We start from the raw sequence: 27,678 nt of genomic DNA, 5'->3' as shown, positions 1-27,678 counted from the left end.
TTTCAGCTGCAGGCCATTATGGGAACATGATGAAATATCACATTACATCACTCTCCCGTGACCCCATTCTGCTCGGGATATGAATCACTCCTGTGATCAATGGGTCCATGCTACAGATGGTACCTGCCCATTGCTCACCTAGGAGCTACCTGGTGACCAGATCAGTGCTCAGAGTACCTGGGGGGTGGTGACCCTGTGACCCTTTTTTTTTTTTTTTACCAAGGTCCCAAAGTGTGGGGGTGGTGAATGTAGGAACGTTAGAGAAGGCACATTGTACTTCCTTTAAGTGAAAGGGAGAGATTATTGGTAAGATATATGGTAAGAATGAATCTTCTTCATGAATTTGTGTGTTATCCTTGCACAGCACTCGGGAGGCAGAGGCAGGCGGATTTCTGAGTTGGAGGCCAGCCTGGTCTACAGAGTAAGTTCCAGGACAGCCAGGGCTATACAGAGAAACCCTGTCTCGGAAAACCAAAAAGAAAAAAAAAAAAAAAAAGAATGAATCTTCTATCTGTGATATTCTGAAGAATAAAAAGGAATTGGTGTCCATTTGTAAAGTGTACTTATTACTATTGGAAGTGTGCGCCGCAGTTTGCGTGTGGAGAGGTCAGAGGACAACTTTGCAATTGTCCTCGGCTTCTACGATGTGAGTCCTGGGAATTGAACTTGGATCCTCGAGGCTGCACGGCAAGCATCTTTACCTGCCGAGCCATTCCTCCAGCACCTATGTTATTTTTGATGTCGTACCTCAAACTGAAAAAGCTATCGACAATTTGCACATCCAGTTCTGCATTAAGGCAGAGGGAACATTGAGTGGCAGGGCTCGGTACCACCTGAGGGCTGGTGCATCCCTTGGCCGTTAGACAGATGAGAATAATAACCACAATAGCAAAACACACTTGCATTCCCCTTTGTCATTTCTTTAGCTTGGAACTATACTGAGGAGGCTAGGCTCGCTGACCTGGGAGCTTCCAGGGAGTCAGCTGACTCTGTTTCCCATCTCACTGATGCTGGGATTACAGGCATGCACACTCCACAGTGACTGAAGGTTTACACGGGCTCTAAAATCAAATCCAGGGCTGGAGAGATGGCTCAGCGGTTAAGAGCACTGACTGCTCTCCCAGAGGTCCAGAGTTCAATTCCCAGGACCCACATGGTGGCTCACAACCATCTGTCATGGGATCTGATGCTCTCTTCTAGTGTGCCTCAAGATAGGGACAGTGTGTGTGTGTGTGTGTGTGTGTGTGTGTATAATAAAATCTTAAAAACAAATTCAGGTCTTCATGCATGGAAGGATAATACTTTATCAACTGAGCCATCTCCTCCATCTCCAATGACATTTTTAGAAGCTGGGCTCCAATGATCTCTGGTTAGGCATCCACTTTGCCTTCTCTTCCTCAAGTCTACTTTCTATACTATATCAGAAATAACCTTCATGACCCACAAAAGGGTCACATGACCCTCATCCTTCTAGGGTTTTCCATAGCAGGGCAGTCACCCTTACCCCAGGGACCTAACCCCTGCCTATCACTCTGACCTCTCTGAGGTGTATCAAGAACTAAATAGCTTTACTGATGGTGACCAGAGGGACATGAAACCACTCCCAGGGCAGTACCCCAAAACCAGAGAACTTTGGATGCCTGACTTCTGGTCTGGGTGAAATGAGAATACCAAGTTAGGGAACTACCAATTCCTCAGAGAGAGGGAGCAAGGCCATGGTGGCTTCTGGTGGGCAGACAGGCAGGGAAGGCTCAGTTCACATGTCACATCACAGGTACAGAGATGGGTGTTTTGGAGAAGTAGCCAAACTTTAGACTGTTTAGAAGATGTGTGAGCTTCCTGACAGCCAATACTCTTCATTGGAATATTAACCAATCAATCAATTAATTAATGTATCCATCCATCCATCCATTCATCTATATATCTATCAGTCCACATATCCATCTATTTATCCATCCATCCATCCATCCTTTGAGCAAACATGCATTAAGCTATTCTCAAGAGATTAATGAAGAAGGAATCTCCCAACAATATTAACAACAATAGCCACTAATCTTTAGCTATGCCTGCTGTTTCCCCAGTGCACTTAATTAATCATGAAAGACAGCTCAGTGAGGTGGGTACTGCATACTCCTTATTTGATAGATGAGCAGCCTCAGGGCACAGATAGGGTAAGTCACTCGGTAACTTGTCCAAGGACACACAGCTAAGCTTACCCTCTCTGTGCCCTGATGAAGCTCAAGTCACTTGGTAACTTGTCCAAGGTCACACAGGTTAGCAGAGAAGGCTGGGATTGGCTGAAGGAAAGTCTTCAGGGAACCCCTCCCCCCCCCCAAGGTTCCAAGAAGAACCGCAGTTCCCACTGATCTCACCTTACACACATGGTTCTAGGTCAGCTACAGACATCTTTCTTTTCCATCGTCCATGGATGGAGTCTTATTGTCCCTACTTGACTGGGAGAATGCTGAGGCTCTGAGGAAGGCTGTGTCCTGTTGAGCATGCCCAGACAAATCCCAGGTTCCTTGAGAAGAGGGGAATGGAAGGATAATGATCTGTCGTTTGTGCCTGGTAGGGCAGTGTGGGGCCACCTAGGTCCCCTCCTTCCCCCTTCCCTGGTTCCCTTGCAGAAATCAAAGCTCTATCCTTGTCTTCTTGAGTGTTTCACAAAGTGGCCTGAGCACCTTCAAGCAAGAACGAGAGCCTTGCCACCTCTTCAGGAATGCCGAATGTGACACCCAAGGGATCCCCACAAAACTGAGCATGGGTTCTAGAAATGCCAGCCAGCCTTTCTCTTCCTGCCCCCAGCCTTCTGTGAGAACGGATTCCCACAAGCCACGTCTGCTGCATGGGAAAGTACTGTCCCTTGGCTCATCCATCTGAGTCTATGCTGACTGTCTTATGTGATAGTAAAAACCAGGGAGAGATTAGCCTGTGGAGGATTGTATTGGCTGTTAATTGATTCTGGAAGACCCATCCCACCACGAGCGGCACCATTCCCTACTCAAAGGTTCTAAAACTGTATAAAGGTAGAGAAAGTGGGCTGAGAGCAAGCAGGAATATCTTTATTCTCTCTACTCTTGACTGTGAACATGATGTGACAGCTGTTTGAGTCCCTGCCTTGATTTCCCTGAAATGATGGACTGTGGCCTAGAATTGAAACCAAATCAACCGTTCCCTCCCCTATAATAATTTTTTTTGATGGGGTGTTTGAAACTAGGACAAATGGCCAACACCAGGAGGGAGGCAAGCTTCCAAGTCCAAGAGATCTTCCTCAAAGGAACTAGAGTTCTTGATCACAGGCCAAAATTCCACAGCCATCCATCCATCTCCCGTTAGAGAAAGACTTCAAGGGGCCTGTCTTTTACACTTTACCACTAAAGATACTCTCGACAGGTTAACCAAAGATTTTTACTGTGACGGAAGACAGTCAACATAGACTTGGGTTGACAAGCGGGTCAAGTTTAGACAAAAAGCAGTAGTGATAGGCTGAAGTGTGTTACTTAAAGGGGCCATTTGGAATCCAAACACAGATGTCAGGGGCCTGAGGGCTGGCTATCCATCTGCTCTTGGTCTTCCCGGCTGCCCTCAGACAGCCAACTTTGCTGAGACTGTCCCCCCAATTACAGCTAGGTCTCTTGAGTGGGTTCAAGCTCCTCCCTGCTGCGATCTTGTCTGAACTGATTTGCTTAGCAAACATACTCTCTGTAAATAACGAGCGAGTAAACCGCAAGGTACTGTTGAGGGATTATTATGAGTCAGGAGTAAATGGGCCGAGAAGTCAGCAATAAGAAGCCTTGTTTCCAATCTGCACCCCCATCCCCCATTCCCTACCAGTTCTCCACCACCCTTAGAAGCAGCACTGAGAAACCTCAGCCCTACGAACTTAGCTCCTTCGTCCCCTACCACCGCTGTCTCTTCTTGTCTACTGACTCCAGGTATTAATATAACACACGGCCTCTCCTCTCCTTGGTGTCTCCCATAGGGACTCCCCACCCTGCTCATCAGTGAGAACATCTACTAAGTTTAAACCAAAGGGAAGAAAACATGGGCCCCAACAGCCTGTCTTTCTCTGGCAGGGGGCATCGGTTTGGTTTCCGACCTGGAATGTGACCCAGGCTGCGCATCCATAGCTGTGCACTGGGATGAGTTCTCATAGATTGACATATCAGCTGTTGTCTTTAAGCCAGTGAGACCAGCTAGATGCCAATTGTAACCTCAAGTTCTTCCTGGCCAGCTACAGTGCTTGCCTTGAGTTGACATAAAGCATTGCATGCTGTCTACTTACATTGTGGCCCAGAAAAAAACACCCCAGTTTTTCCTTCATGACATCGTGCTGTATCTGATAGGACAAAGAACCCCAGTGGCTACTGTTTGATGGCTTAACTAGATTAGTGGGAAGGTAGATGGGTACATGGATGGATGGATTAATGATTATTGAGTGGAGAGAGGTTGGCAGATATTGGATTGACAGGTAGAGAGATATATGGATATATGAATAGATTAATGGTGTCTGCTTTAAGGTAGATAGACAGGTGGATGGATAGATAGTAGATGAGTGGATGGGTATATGGTTGGGCAGGTGTATAGGTAGATGGATAGATTAATGATGTCTGCATTTATATAGATAGAGAGGTGGATGGGTAGATAGTAGATGAGTAGATGGGTACATGGATAGGTGTATATGTAGATGTATTAATAGTGTCTGCATTTATGTAGATGGAAAGGTGGATGGGTAGATAGTAGATGAGTGGATAGGTATATGGTTGGACAGGTGTATAGGTAGATGGATAGATTAATGATGTCTGCATTTATGTAGATGGACAGGTAGGTGATAGATACTGAATGTATAGGTGGATGGAAGAATAGATGCTTAGGCAGATACAGAAATAGGAGGAGAGAGACTCTATGGGTGGCTAGATAGACCAGAGAAAGAGAACTAGATAGACTATTGTATAGATGGAGAGTAGATAGAAGACATGGATGGATAAATACACACACAGGTGGGTGGATCAACAGAACACACACATGAACAGATGAGGACAGAGGCTGAGGGATGGTGGAATCAGTATATGGATGAATGAATAGACAGGGGTGGGTAAATGAGGATAGGGATGTGGGAGGATGGGTAGGAGGACAGGTAGATGGGTGAATAACTGCTTACTTCCAATGGCTCGGCTTGGGTCAAGCCATGCAGACCAGGAAGTGGGTGACTCTGCTAGGGACAAAGTGGACACTGACACCACCATGTCATAAAACAAGGAAAGCGGGAGCTGGAATAGATAAAGAATGGGAGACCTTGGCCCCCTGGTCCCTCCTTTCCTCATGCCCTTCTGCGTGGCTTCAACTTCTAACAGGGAAGCCTGCCTTCCAGGTACATTGCCCCATGTTTGTTCTCTTCCACAGAGGATGTGCCAGTCCCATGGCTGAGGGTAGGGGAGGAAAGTACAAGAGAGCAGAGTTCCTGTGTGTACGTGGCTTGGCCATGGGGGGCAGAGAGTCTGCGAACTGTGTTTACTGATGAGACAGAATGGCAGCCTTCTCTGCCCCGCAGTTCTGTGGGCTGTCAGAGGGAGCCTGGCTCGCTCGGAGTGGAATCAGAGCCTGGTGATCAAGAGTAGATGACAACCCTCAATAGTCTACAAACATCTCCAAACAAGTCCAAGGAGAGTCCTTGATCTGTGGCTGCGAGTCCCTGGGGGCTGCGCTAATAACTGCCTCAGAGGGACGGGCTCGGCTGGGGGCGGTGCGCAGATGCTCAGGGGCCCACCTCTGCTTTTGAAGCGGTCTGATCTCACCCCTCTGTGGCATTTCTCTGAGGCTTTTGAACACCTAGAAGAAACGGGAATCCTCGTTTGAAGAGAACTCAGAGACAAACCTTTTGATTAAAAGTGGGAGCAACTTCTCAGCTCTGAGCCTGTCTGCGGGTCGTCAAAGAAGGGGAGCTGACAGGAGGGCAGGGGAAGGCTCCCTGCTTCTCCTCACTTGTCCTCAGAGCAAAGGCAGACATGGGGATACGTGGAAATGGGGACCATGGGAAGGTTTGAGCTGAAGAAGGGTTGGGTATGTGGTCACTGTTTCCTAAGTTCCAAGTCACTTAAAAATGGATGCATTAGGGAGAGGAAGCAAAAAAGAGGATTGAGGTAAATACAATAACTCCGCACATGCATGTATATGAATGTCATAATGACGCCCAATGTTATATGTAATCAATACCCAATGTTGCATATAATCAATATATGCTGATTCAAATATATTCAAAAGCTCCATATTTACACAGTCCTCATCACTCTCAAGAGTTTCCAGCTTTGCCCATTTTCAGATTTCTCTTGCCTGTTGGGGGAGACACACACAGAGGCTCAGAAAGGCCATGTGACTTAGCCAAGGTCACATAGCAAGTTGCCAGCCCTAGAACATTCCTCTGAGACACCTGGCGGCAGATCCAATACTCAGCATGGGACGAGGGCTTGTGTGTGTTTCTGCTGCTCTGTGGGCTCCAAGGTCCATTAGGGGCAGGGGCTCTGATGAACAAGCGCCACAATGGGCCTTGTGTGGTCAGTTATGAGCACTGGGGTGCAGATCAGGGTCCAGTTCATCCTCACTTCAATTTATGAGGGTGGGACTGTTATCTCCTATTATATAGACAGGGAAACTGAGGCCAGAGAAGCCTGAATAACTGCCGGAATGAAGGGCAAACTTACAAACAACTATGCACAAACATTTCTCTACAGGGTGTTGACTGGAGGGGATCACCAGCTATTTGCTGGCGACCCACAAGGTGGGACACGTGGATGCTCAAGTTAGAGAGCTAAGAGTGCATTGGGTGTTTCAATCTTCCCTATGTTGGTAATTTCCCATAAGATGACTCTATACCCAAGGATGCTAGAAGAGGCATCTGACATGAGCCACAAACCCTGCACAATGCCCGGTCAGGTGTCTAGTAACCACTCGACAGTCTCCTTAAGGAATACTCAAACATCCATTCTCCTGCCAAGTCCTGCTTCCTGTCTCAAGGAACTGAGCCAGGCTATCAACCCCTTCCCTTGGTTTGAAAGGATGGTGGGACATCCAAGATTCATCCTGAAGTCAATGCTGCTGTCCCCAGAGAGAGCACCTCTGGGAGTGGACTTGTCACATGTCCAGTGTCCCTTCACAGCACTGTGACGAACTGAAGCTATTGCCAGCAGGAACTGTTCCCAGGATGCCCACCCAGCTGTGCCCCCCACGCCCTCTATGACAACACCCTCTCTACACTGAAACAGCTCGCTGTCCACCTGATTGGGATGGTGAGGAGCCCCACTCCTGCGTGACCTGTGACTCTTCCTGGAAATGGACATGGGGTCACAGGTAGAACTGTCACACTTTGCAATGTCCCATGGGGCAGGAATTTGTTACACCGTGGGACCAATGGCTACCCGGATGCTAAGGTTGCCAGTGTCCTGAAGGGCTTTCTTTTTTCCAGTTGTGTCTCATCTGTCCTTTACATCCCAGGCCCTGGAACTCTGACTGTGCCCACCCTGAATTGTTTCGGGCTCCAGGATGACCCTCTCCCTGCTTTATCCAGACCCATGACCCAACACCCTTCAAGATCTCCTCTTCTGTCTGAGCCTGGGGTTACAGCTGCTCAAAGTGAAGTTCCCTACCTGCTGCACCCCATCACTTGAGAGGACCCTTGGACCCTGTTAAAAACACTGGCCCCTAAGGGCTGTCTCAAAGGCTTGGTGGGTAAAGGTGTCTGCTGCCAAGCCTGATATATTGGCTAGTTTTGTGTCAACTTGACACAGCTGGAGTTATCATAGAGAAAGGAGCTTCAGTTGAGGAAATGCCTCCATGAGATACAACTGTCAGGCATTTTCTCAATTAGTGATCAAGGGGGAAAGGCCCCTTGTGGGTGGGACCATCTCTGGGCTGGTAGTCTTGGTTCTATAAGAGAGCAGGCTGAGCAAGCCAGGGGAGGCAAGCCAGTAAAGAACATCCCTCCATGGCCTCTGCATCAGCTCCTGCTTTCTGACCTGCTTGAGTTCCAGTCCTGACTTCCTTTGGTGATGAACAGCAGTATGGAAGTGTAAGCCGAATAAACCCTTTCCTCCCCAACTTGCTTCTTGGTCATGATGTTTTGTCCAGGAATAGAAACCCTGACTAAGACACCTGATATGGCATGGTTGATCCCTGGGATGCACGATGGGAGGGGAAGACCAACTTCAGCAGGCCATCCACGGATCATCGCACACGTCCACACCTGTGTCCTAGCACTGAGGGGACCGAGGCAGTGCTCACACCCACCAGTTCACACACCCACTAGCACACACACCCACCGATGCAAATAAATCCCCCGGTCTTGCCACAGGGACCAGAACTTCTGGATGGACAGAAGAAACAACCAGCTTTCAGAAACCTCCCCCAGGGTAGTGGTTCCCAACCTGTAGGTAGTGATGCTTGTAGGGCTGTCAAACAACCCTTTCACAGGTCACCTAAGGCTACCAGAAAACACAAATATTTACATTACAATTCACAACAGCAGCAAAATGACAGTTATGGAGTAGTGATAAAATAATTCTATGGTTGGAGGTCACTGCCACATGAGGGACTGTATTAAAGGGTCCCAGCGTTATGAAGGTTGAGAGCTTGCCCTAAGGTATTCTGACACACATTCATATGTGAGACTCAGGCTCTAATATCCTGACACAGGTTCTCCTAGAGGCCAGCTTACTAAGGTCCCCTGCCAGTCTCAGAGGGACCACACAACTCCACCCCAACTCTCTTGACCCTGCTTCCCAGGAAAATGGTATATAGCAATTTCTTTGACACCGGGGGTCACTGGAACCTATAGCATGTGGTATCCCAGATAATCCACACAGCTCTCTCCTCTCCCTCCTCTTCCCACAGAATCCCAGGGCCAAACACTAACAAGAACCACACTGCCCATGGGCAGGAAGGATTTCTGAGCAAAGAAGGGGGCACATAAATACTGAGTATTGCTTCTCACTGAAAACACCCCTCCCGGGGCTGGAGAGATGGCTCAGTGGTTAAGAGCACACTGACTGTTTTTCCAAAGGTCCTGAGTTCAAATCCCAGCAACCACATGGTAGCTTACAACCATCTGTAACGAGATCTGACACCCTCTTCTGGTGTGTCTGAAGACAGCTACAGTGACCTTACATATAATAAATAAATAAATCTTAAAAAAAAAAGAAACACCCCTCCCTGCCTTTCTAAGCACACTCATAAGCACAGAGCGGCTACTTCATAGCTGAGATTATCAGCCAGTTGGTCTGTCTGCCTGTCTGTTTCCCTTCCCATCTCTGACTCCCCTATCTAACCCAGTCCCACTTTTAACCGGAAGATCGATGGTCTGGGTGCATATATTAATACGACTATCGATTTTCCTCTTGTCAGTCATGATCAGGATTTATCTAGCCCCATGGACTCCCATTGATCCAGAGGAGCAGAATCACAGTGTTCAATCCATCCTCATACTCACCGTGACAAACAGTCAATATCTATTTATTATTTGATAGATGAGCTTAATTATCTTAAACACAATCAGATGGGGCCAAAGCAAAAATGGAGCAGGGACTGGGTAATAGGAACTGGGCGGCTGGGAAGACATCAAGCCAAATCCCGGAGCCCACGGGCTGGAAACACACTGGGATCAGAGCTTTGTGTCAACCCGATGCCCTTGAGCAAAATGATAATTAAAAGCCAATTCCCTGTCATCTGATCAACCTTCCTACAGATACGGGTTGTTGTTTCCCTCTGCCTCCTGAGTCATTTGAATGGTCCTCTGAAGTAGATGCTATTCACCCCATCCCCACCACCATTACAGACAGACAGACAGACAGATGAGCAGGGGAAGGGGGAGGCCCCAGAGGGTGTTCATTCCAACTTTTCCTCTCTGCAAAGCCCTCCCTAGAGCGAACTCCCCTATCATTGTTTAACCACTGCCTGTCAGCAACACAGAGGAAACTGTCCTGGAACTCTCTGGAACGTGCATGAAGGGCCTGAGGGTGCCCACGCTTGCCTTCAAAACGTAGGAACGGCATTAGGCTATTTTTAACTCTGGGAAGTAGTGAAAGCTGTTGAGAACACTTGTGGTTCCAAAGATGCCAGCTCACTGCCGCTCTCCCCAAACAGAGGCAGGCCAACTAGGTTTTAGAAGCTAGGATGCTGGAACCTGTAAGCATGCCTGCTCATTTCTGATTAGGACCAGCAGTGACAGTCCACACCATGGGTGGAAGTGGAACACATCAGCCATTCTACCTGGAGGGCTTCTGATGTGAGGGATGCCCCCAGTGGGTTATCTAATAACTCAACTAGACCGTGCCACCTCTCAGGTCCTATCCTCAGATAGCTTCCCTTTCATCTTTACAAAGAGACTCAAACTCCTCAGCCTCCATTGTTAGGTTCTTTAAAAATGGGTCACTGGTTTCTTCAGCTTCTCCCAGGTCACCTTCCACCCCAGGCCAGGACTCCTGGAGTCTCTGGGCCTTTGACATGCTAGCCTTTCTATTAGGGATAACGTGTGTGTGTGTGTGTGTGTGAGCATACATGTGCTTATGTGTGTATGTATGTGTATGTATGCATATGTGTGTATGGATGTGGGTTGGTGTGTGTGCACATGTGTGTATGTATATTTGTGTGTATGTATGTGTATCTGTATGTGTATGTGTGTGTGTGTTTGTGTGTATGTGTGTTATGATGGTTTGTACATGCTTGACTCAAGAACTGGCACTATTAGGAGGTGTGGCCTTGTTGGAATAGATGTGTCACTGTGGGCTGTGGCTTAAGACCCCCATCCTAGCTGCCTGGAAGCCAGTATTCTGCTAACAGCCTTCAGATGAAGATATAAAACTCTCAGCTCCTCCTGCTCCATGCCTGCCTGGATGCTGCCATGCTCCTGCCTTGATGATAATGGACTGAACCTCTGAACCTGTAAGCCAGCCTCAATTAAATGTTTTCCTTCATAAGAGTTGCCTTGGTCATGGTGTCTGCTCATAGCAACAAAACCCTCATACAGAAGTATATGTATTTGTGTGTGTTTGTGTATGTGTGTGTGTGTGTGTGTGTGTGTGTGTGTGTGCAGGGGCCATAGTTCAGATGTCTTTTCTCACCTGCTCTTCATCCTGTTTTTTGAGGCAGGGTCTCTTGCTGAACCTGGAGGTCACCGAGTGACCAGACTGAGCATGGATCTCTAGACTGGCTAGATTCCTCCTGTCTCAGCCTCAGCAGCACTGGGATCACAGACATGTGTCACCACCCCTGGCTTTCATGTGGGTGCTGGGAATCAAACTCAGGTACTCTGACATCCCAGTGACACTCCTATCTTACCCATTTGGCAGTTACTTGGTTGAATCACAGGCCAGCTCTGGGTCATGGCATAGATCATAATGATGCAGGGGACTCTGTCAGTGAATGGCACATATGAGCCCACGAGAGCACGGATCATCTTCTCAGAAGTCCCAGCTTCAAGCACATAGATCTGCGTATGATGGATGTTTGGGGCAAGTGTCCTCGAGTTTTGCATTACTATCACACTATTAGCATCTCATTATGTTTCCTCCATCCCTTAGCCCAACCCCCAAGTCCAGACTCTAATTCTATACATTGCCATTCCTTAGAAACCCAAATCAAAGAATTTCATCCCTGCTACACTGGCCGAGAGGCACAGGCTACACAGACTAGAAATATACATATATACATAAATACATATGGACATAATATACATGTACACATATACATATACACATACACACATGTATACATACACAATATACATATATGTGTGTATATATACATTTACACATACATATATACATGCATGCATATATGCGCATACATGTGTACACATATACATATATGCATATATGCATATACACGTGTACGCATATACATCCATATATGCATATATACATATACACATATGCACATACACATATACATATATACATATACACATGTACAAATACACATATATACATATACACATACACATATACACATATACATATACACATGTACCCATATATGTATACACATATGCACATACACATATATACATATACACATATACATATACTCATATACACATGTACACACATATACATACATATGCATATATACATTTATATATATACCTGTACATATACATATATAGATATACAATTGTTAATCATTAATCTGACAAGTACATGAAAATGGCTTGATGGGGGCTTAAGATACAGAGGCGAGCCAAACAGCTGAAGCCCTGGCCCTCTTAGGACTGTGTTCTAATGGTGGGAAGGGGATGCAGGGGATAAAAGTCAAAAGGTAAGCAAACCAACCAAGAAGCAAGATAACTATGATCATGGAGACAGGGGTGGCCCACATCCTGCCCAATAAGAACAAAGCAGGAAACAACATGGGGCGCTCACTGTGGCTGTGACTTTAGGTTGCTATCCCGGCTATGCATCCTGTTCCCTCTACAGGATGAGTCCTCTCCATCGGACCACTCGGAGGGACAGGTGCCCCAGCCTTTGTCCTCAGGTGACCCTTCTCGCCTCCCTGGATGACCTCAGCTACTGAGGCCCACAGCTTCCATCACCACGTCCACCCGGATGACTCACGCACTGTTATTTCTAGCTCCAAGCTCTCTGCTCAGCTGGAGACCAGTGGACACAGCTTATCATTCCACACCTTCCCTTTGGATGCCCTGGCGCTGAAGGGAGAGAAGCCACCCAGCCAAGGGACCAGCCAGGAGCAGAGGTCAGACAGGAAGCTGAGTCCTCCCATCTCAGCATCACCGTGTGTCATTCAATAAGCACCACGCCGAGCTTCATGTTTGTGGTACCAAGATACCCGACTCCTCCCAGTTGCTATTATCCCTATGGCCATTCGTACCATAACATCATCAAGGAACACATGGATGTGGTTTGAAGCTGAATTGTCCTCGCACATCTATATGGTTTGGAGGCCTGCTCACTTCCTGGCTTGTGGTACCCATTTTGAAAGTTACGGATCTTTGAGAGCTGGGCCTGGCTGGAGGAAACAAGCCACCAGTTTCGGGCTTTTAAAGGTTGGCCCCTCCACACATCCTGCAACCTTTCTCTGCTTCCTGGCTGCCACTGTTGAGGGACCAGTCTTGCAGCAAAGGCACCTGACCCTGTTGCATAGAGCACAGCTTACTCTCTGTGTTAGACTGAAAACCATCTGAAAGGAAGAACCAAAATAGAACTTTCCTCATATTTCCCTCATAGAACTTTCCCTCATATTTTTAATAAAGAAACAAAAATAACCCATCCAAAGCTACAGCAAACCCTTAGCAGAAGAAACTGCTATTGTCTTTTTACATGGAATGTCTTGTCTTCTCTTGTCTTTCTTCCTTCCTTCCTTCCTTCCTTTCTTTCTTTCTTTCTTTCTTTCTTTCTTTCTTTCTTTCTTTCTTTTTCTTTCTTCTCTTTTTGTCTTTCCTTCCTCCCTCCCTTCCTTTCTCTCCTTCTCTCCCTCCCTTCCTTCTTCCCTCTCTTCCTTCCTTCTTTCCCTCCCTTTCTCCTTCCTTCCTTCCTTCCTTCCTTCCTTCCTTCCTTCCTTCCTTCCTTCCTTCCTTCCTCTCTCTCTCTCTCTCTCTCTCTCTCTCTCTCTCTCTCTCTCTCTCTCTCTCTCTCTCTCCTCCTTTCTTTCTCATGATACTAGGAATTGAACCTTGTGGATGTTACATTCCTAGCCCCAGGTCTTTCTTTTCTTTTTCTATTTTGTATTTTTGAGGCAAGGTTTCACTAAGTTATCTAGGTTGGCCTTGACCTTGCTCTGAGGCTAAACAGTCTTAGAACTTATAATACTCCTGTCTCCTCAGCCTCCTGCAGAGGTGGGGGGAGACCTCTGTGTGTGTGTGTGTGTGTGTGTGTGTCTCAGAGAGGACAGCTTGCAGGAGTCAGTTTTTCTACCATGTGGGTTATGAGGATGGAACTCAATCTGTCAAGCTTTGTGGCAGGCACCTTTATCCACTGAGCCATCTTATTGACCCAGAGATGTCTAATTCTTATCCTTAAAGTGATGGTTTGTATGTGCTGGAGCCAAGGAGGGGCAGTACTAGGAGGTGTGGCTTTGTTGGAGTAGGTGTGGCCTTGTTGGAGTGGGCATGGCCTTGCTGGAGTAGCTGTGGCCTTGTTGGAGTAGGTGTGACTCTGTTGGATTAGGTGTGTCACTATTGGCATAGCTTAAGACCCTCATCCTAGCTGCCTGGAAGTCAGTCTTTCACTAGCAGCCTTCAGATGAAGATGTAGAACTCTCAGCTTCTCCTGCACCATGCCTGCCTGGATGCTGCCATGCTCTTCCATCTTGATGATAATGGACTGAACCTCTGAACCTGTAAGCCAGCCCCAATTACATGTTGTCCTTCTAAGAGTTGCCTTGGTCATGGTGTCAGTTCACAGCAGTCAAACCCTAACTGCAACAAGTAAGAAGGGAAGGAAGAACTCTGAAATAGATCAAAGAAAACTGTTGAGTCATGAGTGCAGTGTTTGGTAGAAATCGCAAATGTCAACTAGGGCACTTGTCAACAGAACTTTCTAGAAAGGAAGAGAGGTGGTAGTGTTCATGTTGGGACTAGAGGGCTGGCCATGTGGTGACAGTCAAGCAAGCAGGAACTACCAAACAGGAACCAGGGATGGGGCTAACCTTCCAAGGCTCACCCCAACGTCTTCTGGCTATTCATTAGATCCATTCCATTTTTTCCTGGGAAGAACACTGCTATTTTTGAGCCTCTCTCACTATTGGATATGCCCAAGGGCTTTGGTGTGAGCCAATGCTGTATGCACAGAGGAACATGAATTGCTTATAGGCTCATGGCAACCCCCAATATGAACCTTTATGTTTTTTCTCTTTTAGCTGAGGGCACCTCTGACTCTAATGTGTGGAAGGGTAGGAATCATCTCTCCACAAACAGAACAAAAGCCATCTGGATCATCTTTATCTATTTTTTTTTTGGTTTGGGTGGGTTGTTTTTTTGTTTTTGTTTTTTTCTTGTTGTTTTGTTTTTGTTTTTGCTTTTGTTTTATGTTTGGCACATGTGTCAGAACTCAACTTCAGGTGGCCATCTTGCCCACCTCCTTGGTGGCATCCACCTCCTTTGAGACACAGTCTGTCTGTCACTAACCTGGAGCTCACAAATTAGTCTATACTGCGTGGTCTGGGATCCCCAGGGTCCTCCCCCACCCCCATGCTAGGATCGCAGGCACGTGTGGCTACTGAATGTGGATTCCCCAACTCCATCTCGGGTATTCACACTACCTAGGGAGCCTTTCTCCCCCCCCCGCCCTGCTTCCCCCCCCCCAGCATTTCCTGGTTTCGAGGCTTACTTAGCAAAGAGCCCCCACATCATACACGGGGCTCTCTCTGGCTGGCCGGGGGTTATGGGCAGAATTATTCTTTATCTGGTTTGTATTTTTAACAACCGCCGAGTTATCTCCTGGGCAGTAAGACAAAAATATCTCTGAAGTGATGACAGATGCCACACATATGAATCCAGCGTCTTGGAGACGTGAGGGAGCAGTGACCAGAAAGAGGAGATGATCCTCAGCCAGGCAGGGGCCTCTGCTGGTCACGTGACTGTTTATAGCCGGGCATAAGCAATCTTACGCAAGAGGATGCTAATCTAATGGCACTGATGATGATGGGCATTTATAGCACCTTCCTCCACAACAGTCATACAATTAAAGGCAGCCACTCACACACACACACACACACACACACACACACACACACACACAGAGACAAATCCTTTCAGCTGAGATTCATAAAAGGAAAGCAATCCGGCTTTTCTAAACACGAAAAAAACGCAAAACCACTGGATGGTGTGTGTGTGTGTGTGTGTGTGTGTATGTGTGTGTGTGTGTGTGTGTGTGTGTGTGTGTGTGTGTGTGTGTTGGGGGTGGGTAGAAAATCTTCATGGCTCAGCGCACCCCTTCTCAATTCTTACATGTTATATTTAGGATACTCAAAACCGGTCTGAACAAACTCGGAAGACACAAGCCCTCAAGTTACAGGGGTGGGGGTGGAGGGGAAGCAAGCTAAAATATCATCCAAGCACCAAGTGAACCGTCTCCGGGAGCGGCTGAAAGAGGCTGTGGGCCTATTTGTCGGATCTGACAGTGCGGTGTGATTGGATTTGAAAGCCTGAGAAGCAGGAGAATGGGAGTTGGACATACATAATCATCTGTGGATGAGCTCCCGGTACGTAGTGGGTTTAGATGTTGTGAATGAAGCCCCTGGGATTTCACTGTTTCTTGCTCCCAGGTCATCCTGGAAGGACTGAGAAGTCTCCTCAGGACTCTGGATCCCCAGGGAGGGGACGGATGGCATGTGCCAACTGAGAAGTTTTTAAAACTCCTCCCAAGGGGACACAGTGTTCACACACCCCTATGCCTTGTCCCCTCTTACCACCATCCCTGGCAACGTGTCCCGTTGACCTAAACGCAAAGGAAGCCTGGGCCATTTCTCCTGGGTGCCCACATAGGCAGAAAATATCAAGTCCATCCAAGATGGTACCCCAGCCGCTCCTCTCTGACCACCGCTGCTCTGCAACAGGGATTTGAACACACTGAATCAACCAGCTGAGGGCAAGAAGAGCCACTGGCCTGGTCTGTAGGAAATCCCAGAGCAGCAAACACAGCCACTGTAAAGCCATACTATGGTTGCTCAAACTCCACACTCCTGTTCAGAACCTTTGTGGCTCTGCAGTGACCCAGCATCTTGTGTCCCTTTTCCTAGTCCCTTCTCCCTCCTCCATTGCTCCCCACTGGTCTTCCAGCATCAGGGCCTTTCCACCTGCTGGACACCCCCCCCCTGCTATGACCCCTCTGCCTTTCTGATGACCACCTTCTCTTCAGTCAATCTAAGCTCAATGCTACTTTTTGTAAGAATGACCCCCAGAGTGATCTAGGCCTTAGTTCCTGGAGATGCCGACCAATCACCACCTTGGATGTCAATGGGGCAACTTACAGATGTGTAGGTGGTTCTAGATGGTCTGGGTGGGCCCTAAACTGAACTGTCCCATCACATGGGAAGCCAAAGATGGTCTGACCAAAGCAGTTGATATAACCATGGAAACAAGGCACCCTGTTGCTACTGGCCTTGAAATGGAGGAAGAAGCCAGAAGCCATGGTGGAAAAGGCAGTAAGCTGGGTCCCCTCTTACAGACCACGCCTTCACCTCAGACCACACCTCTACCCTACCACACCTCCGTTTCCAACCACACTTTCACATCAGTCTAATGAGTCTCAAGGCCCTTCATAACTGTAAGAGACCCAGGGTGTGCTGCCTGATGCCACAGAGTTAGGGTAACTTGATAGGAACTGAACACAGCAGCCTCCAGGAATCTACATCTGAGAGGCCTTGCTCCCTCATTGGATATATGAGGTCCAGACAGAGGACTCTCAGAAAGCTGCTGCTGCTCCAAGCTGTTCCCAGCAGTGTCGCAGACAGCTCATTCCCAGAGATCCAAAGCGTTTTGTCAGAGTTGGGACAAACACCTGCTTCAGCCCACTCATCCCACAGATGTAGAAACTGAGGCTCAGGAAACCCCACAGCTGGGCTGAAGGATGGAGGCTACTGTCAATCAAATCCTTCACTATTGGCCTTTCAATGCCGCTTGAAGTTTTCAACACGAGCAACTGTGCAGGCTGCTGGCTCTTTCGCAGTAATTCCATAATGACCCAATCGTAAAATAATTTAGCCATCCAGATTTGAATTGTCTGCAAGCTATAGTAACCGAATAACTAACTAGTTATTGTTCATTTCCTGAGAGCCAAGCATATGGCTTTTACAAGGAGACCCAAGCTCAGAAATACTTGTTAGCTCTGATGATAATTACTAAGTAGTTGGCTAGAACACACCATTGTCGATTTCTCTAGAATATGCCAGATAATTATCTGGTCTTATACTCCCTGTAAAAATAAAAACCAAGGTCCCGGAATTGTTCTAGTCAGTTGGCTATCCTCCAACCACCGATCCCCTAACAGTCAATTGTGTGAATGCAGATGATTAATCAAATTACTCAGCTATCTGGCCGCAAGCAGAAGTTCAGATAGATACTCTTAAGGACTAACAAGTAGATGGAGCTAAATGGGGCACTTACTGAGCTTTCCCATGATAAATATGTAATACCGCAACAACCTTGGAATGAACACGTCTTTTTCAGGTTTCATCTGGCATCCTCACACAAAATACCAAATACTTCAGAGACCAATTATATGTCCCAAAGCTGCCAGGGATGTTATTATCATCATCACCATCACCATCACCATCATCATTATTATTGTGGTGGTGGTGGCTGGGTGCTTTGTGAGATCTGTAGGTTGTAATGGCGCGTGGGGAGGGGAGCTCAGAGCTCTGTCACAGAACAGAAGACTGCAGTGCAGCTGGGCTTGAAGGGTGAGCAATACATTTTCATAATGGGCCACTCATTTACCAAGGCTGCTAGCGGGGTCTGAACAAATGTGCAATGAGCCTCAGTTTGGAAAGAGGGAGGGGAGGGATGGGTCGCTGAGATCCATGGGTCACCGGCCTTGTATACTGCAAGTGAGGGGCTCCTCACTACTGGGAGAGGAGAAGTTGCTTCCTGATGAGAGGGAAGCACAGGCCATGGAATGGGTGGTGGGGGGGATCCATGAAGAGGGATGTAAAAATGACCATCTATGATCCTCCCCCTACAGAGTCTACCGTTCAGAGAGCAACTTCCTCCATCACTTGAATCCAGCTGGCCACGGGAGATGCTCTGGCCAACGGATGTCAGCCAGAGCATGACCAGACGGTGCATGGAAAGTACCTATGCATTTAACCTTTGACCCCTGGCTGAGCTTGGACACCAGAGGCCACCACGGACGTGACTGAGCTGGAGACTGTGTGCAGCATAACTGAGTCACCCCAGCTGACAGTACCCACCAGCAGATGGGTGTTCATATGTCATCTATAGGAGTTCACATGTGTGTGAAGGACAATGTTTTACATCAGATAGTCATCTGCCATTTTTTTTAAGTCAATCTCTGTTAACTACCCTCCCCCACCCCACCCCCAAACCCCTGCAGCCCACTAATGCAGGATACTCAGAACAGGGGTGACAATAGCTCCACAAACACTCTGTAAACCATCAAGAGCCACAATCACAGTCACCAGCATCTCAGATCAAACTGTGGGGCAGAGCTGGCCCACTACTTGGGTGTGTAAATAAAGTTTTATTGCAACACTGTCACGCAATATATCATATATATCATATGACCGTATGGTCATATATATCATATATCATTTATGGCTGCTTCCCCCGTGCACCCCCCCCCACCTCCCGACAATAGCAGAACTAACTGGCTGAGATGGAACCTGTGCGGCCTGTGAGGCCAATTCACACATAGCACTGGGAGTGCTACACAAACAGGCTGAGCTAGGTCTAAAACAATTCACTCATTTTACCTAATGAGACACAAGTATCAATCATGCCTGGATTTTCTGGCTCCCAGTGCAGTACTCTTCCCAGTCATCCCTAAAACCCTAAAGGCATTTTCTGGGGACCTAAAGGATTGTGAGAAAACCGTGGATGGAGGACCCGAAGACACTATTAACATGCACAAAGCCCTTAGATGTTCCCATCGGAGCCCGAGGGACTGACCTGGTGATGATGGCCAAGTGGGGTGGGCTCATGCAGGCTCCCATGAAGAGCACCACGTTCTCATGCCTCGTCTGCCTGTAGGCCATCACTTCCCGCTTGAAGGCCTTAAGCTGGTCCTCATTGTCCCTCTCTATGTCAATCAACCGGATGGCTACCTCGCCGTGCCAGCGTCCGTGGTAAACCTGCCCGAAGCGACCCTTCCCGATGAGCTCGCCAATCTCTAGCTGTTCAAACGGGATGTCCCACTCCTGAAGGAAGATGCTGGTCTGGCTGGCTTTGCGTGGGAAGCTCCGGGCTGAGAGGAGGGATAGGTTCATCTCTTCAAACTCATCCTCGGACTCCTCTGCTTCATTGTGGCTCTCTTCATTCTACGGCCAGAAGGGTGAAGGCTCAGAATCATGGCCACCCCAGCTCCACCCTCCCCAGGGATCTGTTTCGGCTGTAGAGATCAGGATATATCTCCATACACAGACACGGCAGATTCCCCAGGTGTCTTTGGATTAGAATCAAACCACAGTGAAGGTCTTAAAGGAACGTCAAGGGGTCCCACTGTCTTGTGCTAAGAGAGGAGAAAAGCTAAGGGGTCCAACCACTCTGGTTTGGCTAGACTTCGTAGTTTTCACACTGAAAGTGACACCTGTCAATCCTGGGCAAACTGGGCTGTTGGCTGTGCTAGGAGGTTCTCACTCTGGATCACAGCCAAGCAGAGGAACAGAGAGTTCAGATCCAGGTTTCTGGATCCCTGCAATGCAATGCCCTCTTTATTCTACCTATGTGAATCCACCACAAAGATGGTCTCTTCATGGGACACGGGACAATGGACAACCACCAACATGGGCTCTGTCTGTCACAGCTTTCCAGGGGGTAGGGGTGGGTGGGGGCGGGCGGCGGGTGGCAGAATTTGGAATTGTTTCAAAGATTGGTGGAGGCCATAGTTCCAAGCTCTGTGGCTCTTTTAAGACCAAGTGGCTGGGAGACACCAGAGCAGACATCAGAATCAAGCCAGGACACTCTAGCTCCCAGAATCGATCAGTTATAAGGGACCATGACTATCTAGGAATGGGATTTGGGACTTTTGCCCAGAGTCCTGCTTCTAGCCCAGTTGGCACACAGTAGGACCAAGATAACAGCCCTGATGGCCAGTCCCCAGGACATATCTTTACACCCTCAACAGTCTCCATAGATGGATGGAAACCCAGAACTTCCTCCACTGCACTGCCAAGCCAGCATACTTAAGGCTCCCACCTGCTCCTGTATGTTATTTCGAAGGCAGTGGGGCACATCCCTCTGATGGCTCCCCAACCCTGAGCTAATTTTTTTTTTTACCTAAAAAATGCAAATCCCAGACCAATTTCCCTCCAACTGGCTCTGCTAGGATGCACACAGTAGAACAGCCCATTAGGCTCAGCGCCTGGAGGGGCTACAACTCCTTAATTGTCCTAGAGTGAGGATATCCATCAAACAGCCACTGTGAACCACCTCCCCGCCCCCAGCCCTCTGCAACACCGAGGACAGCAGGTGGCGTTGCCAACCTCGAGCGAGAGAGCCATCGTCCAGTCTCCAATTCTCACCTCGGAGGTTGGTTCCACTTCAATTTGAAGTAATGGATTTCCTTCCAAGCTGGAAATACGAGAAAAACAAAAGACAAGAGAAAAACAAAAGACAAAAATGAAAAGCCACCTTAGACGATCCTTAGAGCCCTGGATTGAAGTAAGACATGCTCAGGAATCTTAACCGGTGCATCGTCACGGCCACAGAACCTTCCTTTTCTCTAAATCATTTCAACACAGAGAGCTCTCAAGACCATTATTTAAAGCAAATTCTCCTGGTTTGCTCCGGGTTTACTATATGGCTTCAGCTTTAACTAGTGTAGCAGCCTCCTTTTAATTAGGGGTGGGGAGCAAGTCGCAGGTGAGCAAATCCTCTGAAGTCTAAATGTACATTGGGAAAGAATAAAATCACGTTTCGAAACCTCAGGTTCAGAGCCTCCTAGGAGGGTCTTTTTACAAAAAAAAAAGGTTTAGTTTTGATTTTAATCACGTGTCTGTGTGCATGTGGTGTGCACACCTATGTGGTACCTATCAAAGTCAAGGAGTAGCTGATTCCCCTGGGGTTGGAGTTATTCAGGGTTAAAAGCCGCCTCTATGATGGTTAGTTCTTTAAAATAAAATTAAAAAGTTGATGCAAGCTAGAGTTATTTGGGAACAGGAACCTCCCTTGAGAAATGCCTCCATCAGACTGGCCTGCTGGCAAGTCTGTGGGGCATTTTTTTTTAATGATTGACATAGGAGGGCCCAGCCCACTGTGGGGGGCACCATCCCCTGGGCAGGTAGTTCTGAGTTTTGTAATAAAGAAACAGGAAGCCATGGGGAATGAGGCAGTAAGCTGTACCCCTCCTTGGACTCTGTATTAGCTCCTACCTCCAGGTTCCTGCTCTGACTTCTCTCTCTCTCTCTCTCTCTCTCTCTCTCTCTCTCTCTCTCTCTCTCTCTCTCTCTCTCTCCCCCTCTCCCCCTCCCCTCCCCCTCCCCCTCTCCCCCTCCCCTCCCCTTCCCCTCTCCCCCTCCCCCTCCCATTCCCCCCTCCCCCTCTCCCTCTCTCTCTGCCTGCCATTCTCAGACACTTCTCCAGCACCATGCCTGCTCCCATGATGATAATGGACTAAACCTCTGAACCTGTAAGGCAGTGCCAACTAAATGCTTTCCTTTATAAGAGTTGCCTTGGTCACAGCATCTCTTCACAGCAATAAAATAGCAACTCAGACAATGAGTGTTGGGAGTTTAATTGGCCAATCCCGTGGAATCAAGACGTGTCAACAGGAAGGAAGAGCTTCCCTGGGTGGGGAGACACGGGTGGGCGTGGGCGTCACATGTGCAAAGCTCGAAAGCCGCAGTTGTATTCTAAGCACGGGCGCTGGAGAGGAATGTGTCCATGTGTGGCAGCGCATTGTGTGTAGGGTTTGTCTTGAGTTGTGTGGACACACTAAGGGTATTAGGGCCACACTGTGTGTTGACGGTATAATCACCTGTGTGTTAAGAATGTTTAGGTACCATCAAATGCATAGTCTCATGATGGGGAGATGGGATGCACTCAGTGTTTAAGGAAGCTTTCTACACTTAAGGATGCTGTTTAATGGAGTGCCCTGGGCACAGAGCAGCTCGATTACTGACTGCATACAAAACTGAGAACAGGTAGGACAAAGCCTGGAAAACCCTGTCCCCTTCATATTTCTCTGATGGAAATCTAGCCACTCCACCTATCCATCCTATTGTGGGGCAAGTTTCCCCTCAGATCTCAGGGAGCTGAGGGTCCTGAAGACTGAGTTAATTTACCTCTGTGCAAGAGATAAAACAGGAGGTGAAGGGTGTCGTGGGTGACACATGTTCATCAGTTATTTATGGCATAGCCTTAGGAGGTGGGATAGAAGTCTGTGGGGGATACAGGAGTCGCTCTCCTTGCCCACCCGCTTCTGTTGCAAGGCGGGACTCCAGCTGCTGGGGCTATTCAGTGAGCTCCCTTCGCAGTTTTCCTGCCCATTACCCCTCTTGTACACTTAAGCAAATCACAGGCAGCTCCCTGCACCACTGCGGCAACTCTGACTGCCGTTAATAACTTGGAGTTCATCTTGTGCAGCTCATGGAGATGGTTTGTGAGCGGCAGAGAAAAGACCCAGAGATCTAGGTCAGCAAAGTACCCGCTGGCAAGACACCGCTCCTTTGATTTCAGACATGCACCACGCCGGCTCTTCGAAAAGTCCTAATGCAGGTCAAGTGGGATGGAGCCATTAGGGAGGCCAGAAGAAAGAACAAGCGGGTGGAGATGAGAGTTGCGAAACTCATCACATCCTAGCGTGCCCTAGACTTTGGGCACACGCACAAAAGGGAAGGAGGGTAGCTTCCCTGGCTGTCTGAGCAGAGGGTCATCTGGGGCATGCACACACCAGGGCATCTGTGACCATGATGTTTACAGCAGGGAGATCTGAATTTCACATCAATATGACACTCTATAGTCATTAAGACCTTGCCTACAAAGAGCCCAGAATGACACGGGAGAATCAGTGTCACCTTGTTAAAGATAAAACAGGATTGTACGAGTGGTAACGAATATATGACCAGGACAAGAGAGCTCACTAGAACATTCTAGCAGGGTGGGTCTCCAAGCGGCAAGTTTCCCTTCCTTTTTCACAGACTATTCTAAATTTTCCCAAATTAACTTTTGTTCATTCTATAGGGGTATGAATAACAGAGGCTGGTAGGCTTTGGGCAAGGGGCTAGAGAGTCAGTAGTTTTCACTCCTGTGAGCCATATGTTTCCTTACCACCCCTCAACCCTCCTGATGTACTGAGAAGGCAGCCAGTTGAGGGCCTGTAATGAGCGTGGCAGTGTCTCAATAAAACTTTATTTATAAAAACAAGTGACAGATGGGATTTGTCTGACGGGCTAGGGTTTATTGATCCCAGGTGAAAACTGTATTTCCTTCCTCATGTCTCTTTCTTTCTCTTGCCTTCCCCCCTCACCCTCACCCTTCTTCTCCACCCTCTCCCTCCAGACTCAGGATTGAATCTGGAGCCTCACAACCAAAGTACATCTTCAGCCCCTTTTATATATTTGGATTTGAGACAGCACCTCACTGAGTTGCCCAAGCTGACTTTGAACTTGTAACTCCATTGCTTTGATCTCCCAAGTATCAACGATGATGGACAAGTGTCACCAGGCCCACCTTCTACACAGAGGAGACCATGATTTAAACTGAAGTCTAGCTGTTCTCTGGAATCATGAAGAGGATACTTTGAGGTGATGGTGTGACTTCTAGACGCTACCATTGCCACAAAGGGCCAGAGCCACAGGAAGAGCTGGGACGAGGGGGGCTAACACTGCTTCCTGTCACTTCTCTCTCAGTGTGGGGTGCCAAACCCCTCCTATCTGCCCTGTGTCTTTCTATTCTGGACCCACATCCTCCAGGTCTGAGGAAACTTGACAGCAGAGAGACCAAGAAGGCTGAAGGTATTGAGGTTTAGGGTAGGGCGTGAGGTCACTTACATTGTATTTGAGGTGACAGGATGCAGGATGACTTGGGGAGCCCGGGTGGGTGTCTCTGGTACAGGCACCACATCTGCAAGTCAGAGATCACATACGTAGAGATCAAACCATGACCCTTACCCCCCCCCCCCACGAGAGACACAGCAGCCTGCAACCCTACCCTGTGATGTGGGTTTCAATATTGGCCAACACTCCTTCCCCCTGCCTTGCCCACTTGGGCTTTATTTACTGGGTAGCATACTAGAGATCCACAATACTGGTCCTCACTGCCAACAGGGCTAGACAGAACACCTAAGCATCTGCTGCTGCCCATACCCGAATCCTCCTCACTCCCCTTTGGGTCAAGGGGGTCACTCAGTTCACAACTCAAGTCCCTCTGACTGGCTGACCCTCTAGACCTCCGCTGTGCTGGTGCCCTTGGGATCTTCCACTGTTAGCTTCTCCTCTTCCTGGAGTATGGAGACCCCACTAGTCTCCATTCTGCCCTTGGCCTCTCTTCGCCAGGCCCCCCAACCCCCACAATCCTTGATCCTCAGACTGCCAGTTCCCAGAACACTCACCTGGGAAGATGAACTGTTGCTTATATTTGTAGTAGTGGGAAGCTTGCAAAAGACAGAGAAAAAAAAGTGTAAGGACCATCCGAGCATGATGGGTACCATGCCTCCTCTCCATCGTTACCGCACAACCATTCTCTGTCCACCCTAAGAGTGTCCACGCTTTGGCAGACACCCTGAATTACAAGGGAGTGGTAACATATAGGACCCAAGCATTTAATATCTCACAGTCTATAAAATCAGATGATACCCTCTGAGAGGCACAGTGACACACACACACACACACTCACACCACCATGAAGCCATAATCCAAAATAATTTTTGCTTTTACACATCCTTTATGCAAATTTTCAGCACTAAACTTTGTATTGAGTTTTCTTCTTTGCACCGTAATAAATTGAGAATGAATGAGATGACTCCCCTCAGTACTAACAGATCCCTTTACAGACCAGAGGCTGGAGGAGCAAAATGAGTCTTCAAGAGCTGCAAACCATGGTGCAAGGTTTGGAATCCCTGGAGAATCTGGTCCAGCCTAAAGTCTTTTGGGAAGGTGCTTTGTCTCCCCCAGAGAGCGCTGTCAACAGAGAGTACAACCCAGCAATTCTCTTCCGTCTCGGCTTTGTTCTGACGTCACTTCCTCCTGATCTTTTCTCCTGCCCCTTAAGGGATCCTATCTAGCATACTGCAGCATAGTCTGTTCCCTCAAAAAATCTTCGACCCAATCACAGCCACCACGATCTCCATGTTTATTGAGAACAATTATACAAATGTCATTTCCCGGACCTCACTGGCCGATTCTCTTGACAACTTACTTGGCCTGTGGTCCTCTCACCAAAGGCCAAGGTTTCTAGTTGGCCGCTTGCTCCTTTGAGGTACAGTACAGAGAGCGTAGGCAGGCCAGATAGCTTATCTCCTTCCCCGAACCAGAGATGGGGTGATGGGGTGACATACAAGCCAGGACTGCAGAATCCAGCACCAGAAGCAACTTTGAGTTGATACTGACGCACCAGAAGCAACTTGAGTGTCTACAATGATACTGACAACGGCCACTTGACTCCTCCCTGTAAGGACCCGGGTCTGGGCCCAGAGTCTGGAAGTTGAGCCTGTTTATATACATCTCTCATAAAATCCAAGCAAACCTTTCCACATCTCAGCGTTCACAGACAAAATACAGACAATACCAGTCCCAGGTACATGATCCTGGGACCATCACTACACAGAAGCAGACAGTAGGTTCTGAGTACATCTGGGATCTTGTTTCTTCTTCCTCTGCAGGCTCAGCTGATCCAGGAGTCAAGTCTTTAATAAACTACACCTGTACCAACCATGTGTACTTTTTTTTTTCTTAGTTGCCTTAAACAATACATAGAAACTACAGATACAGCATTCACACGGTGTTCTCAGTGTTGAGTGTTACCTAGAGATGGTTTAGTGTATGGGAAGACTCATGGAGACCAAGGATGCGAGTTACACAAGGACATGGACATCTTTGGACTATGACGTTCATAAGGATCCAGGAACCCTGGATTCCCAAGATGAACACATTTGCCAGTGATGAAAAATGGACTCTTGTATCTCTCTAGGAACAGACAAGAGTGATTTAGAACTGAGAGACGGCCAGGTAGCTTCAAGGGCTAAACAGTTTGTTGGGAGGCGGGTGCAAAGGAAACACTCCCCCTGAGGCTTGGGTTGATTGACAAGCTCCTTCAGGACAGACAGTAAGTATCAATGTCTCAGCCCCAAGTCCCCGCAAACACAGGCGGGAAGCATCTGTAGATGACTGACTAAAATCGCCTCTTTTTATTGAAGACTAAGGAGTAGACGTTCTTGGCTTAGCCCTTTTCCTACTCTGGGATAGCCTTAGAATGTCAGTGGGGTTATTTTGATTCCTAACCATAAGTGGGCAGACCAGGAAATAATTTGTTCCAGTAACAAAGCCCAGCTAGCCAAAAATCAATAAATCAATAAATCACAGTTTTCGGGTCCAGGCTTGTTGGCTACACACTCCAATCCCAATCCCATACACAGCCATTTTGTCAACAAAAGGCTAAGATGACAAAATGAGAAACTATTGCATCCCAGGCCTGGCTCTGGCTGCACCGAGGGACTCTCTCATCTGCAGTAAAGGTGGGCCGATAGCGTTTTTCTTTTTAATAAATGTTGCTCATGATCTGATCTGATCTACATAGCTTTGTGTGGTAAAAAAGGACTTTGCCAGGGTGGGTTGCAATGGGCTCTTGCTACAAGGGCTAGACACACGCACATACTGGGCTGTGTGGATGACCCCAATGTGATTATAAAAGTTGTTGTGAGAAAGAAGGTCAGAGGTCAAAGAATGTCAGTGAAGACAGACAGGTGACCACTGAGGCCCAGGCAGAAAGAAGAGGGGCACAAGCCCAGGAGGGTGGGCAGCTTCCAGAATCTGGGGGTGTGGGGAAACCCAAAACAAAACAAG

At 47.9% G+C, this 27,678-nt stretch overlaps 1 protein-coding gene across 1 annotated transcript in view; it reads right to left on the bottom strand.

Annotated features, from left to right (window-relative positions):
* Positions 1-27,678, bottom strand: part of Ksr2 (kinase suppressor of ras 2) — a 372,315-nt gene that overhangs the window by 47,465 nt on the left and 297,172 nt on the right. The window contains 4 exon segments of the mRNA XM_085837085.1: positions 19,631-19,998; positions 21,202-21,250; positions 24,670-24,742; positions 25,230-25,271. Of these exon segments, the coding sequence (XP_085693211.1) occupies positions 19,631-19,998; positions 21,202-21,250; positions 24,670-24,742; positions 25,230-25,271 (532 nt within the window).

This window comes from Mus caroli, unplaced genomic scaffold (assembly GCF_978045245.1).
Source record: "Mus caroli unplaced genomic scaffold, Mus_caroli_1 scaffold_4, whole genome shotgun sequence".
Lineage (NCBI taxonomy): Eukaryota > Metazoa > Chordata > Mammalia > Rodentia > Muridae > Mus > Mus caroli.
Note: the sequence above shows the minus strand (reverse complement) of the source record. Positions and strands in the feature narration are given on the sequence as shown.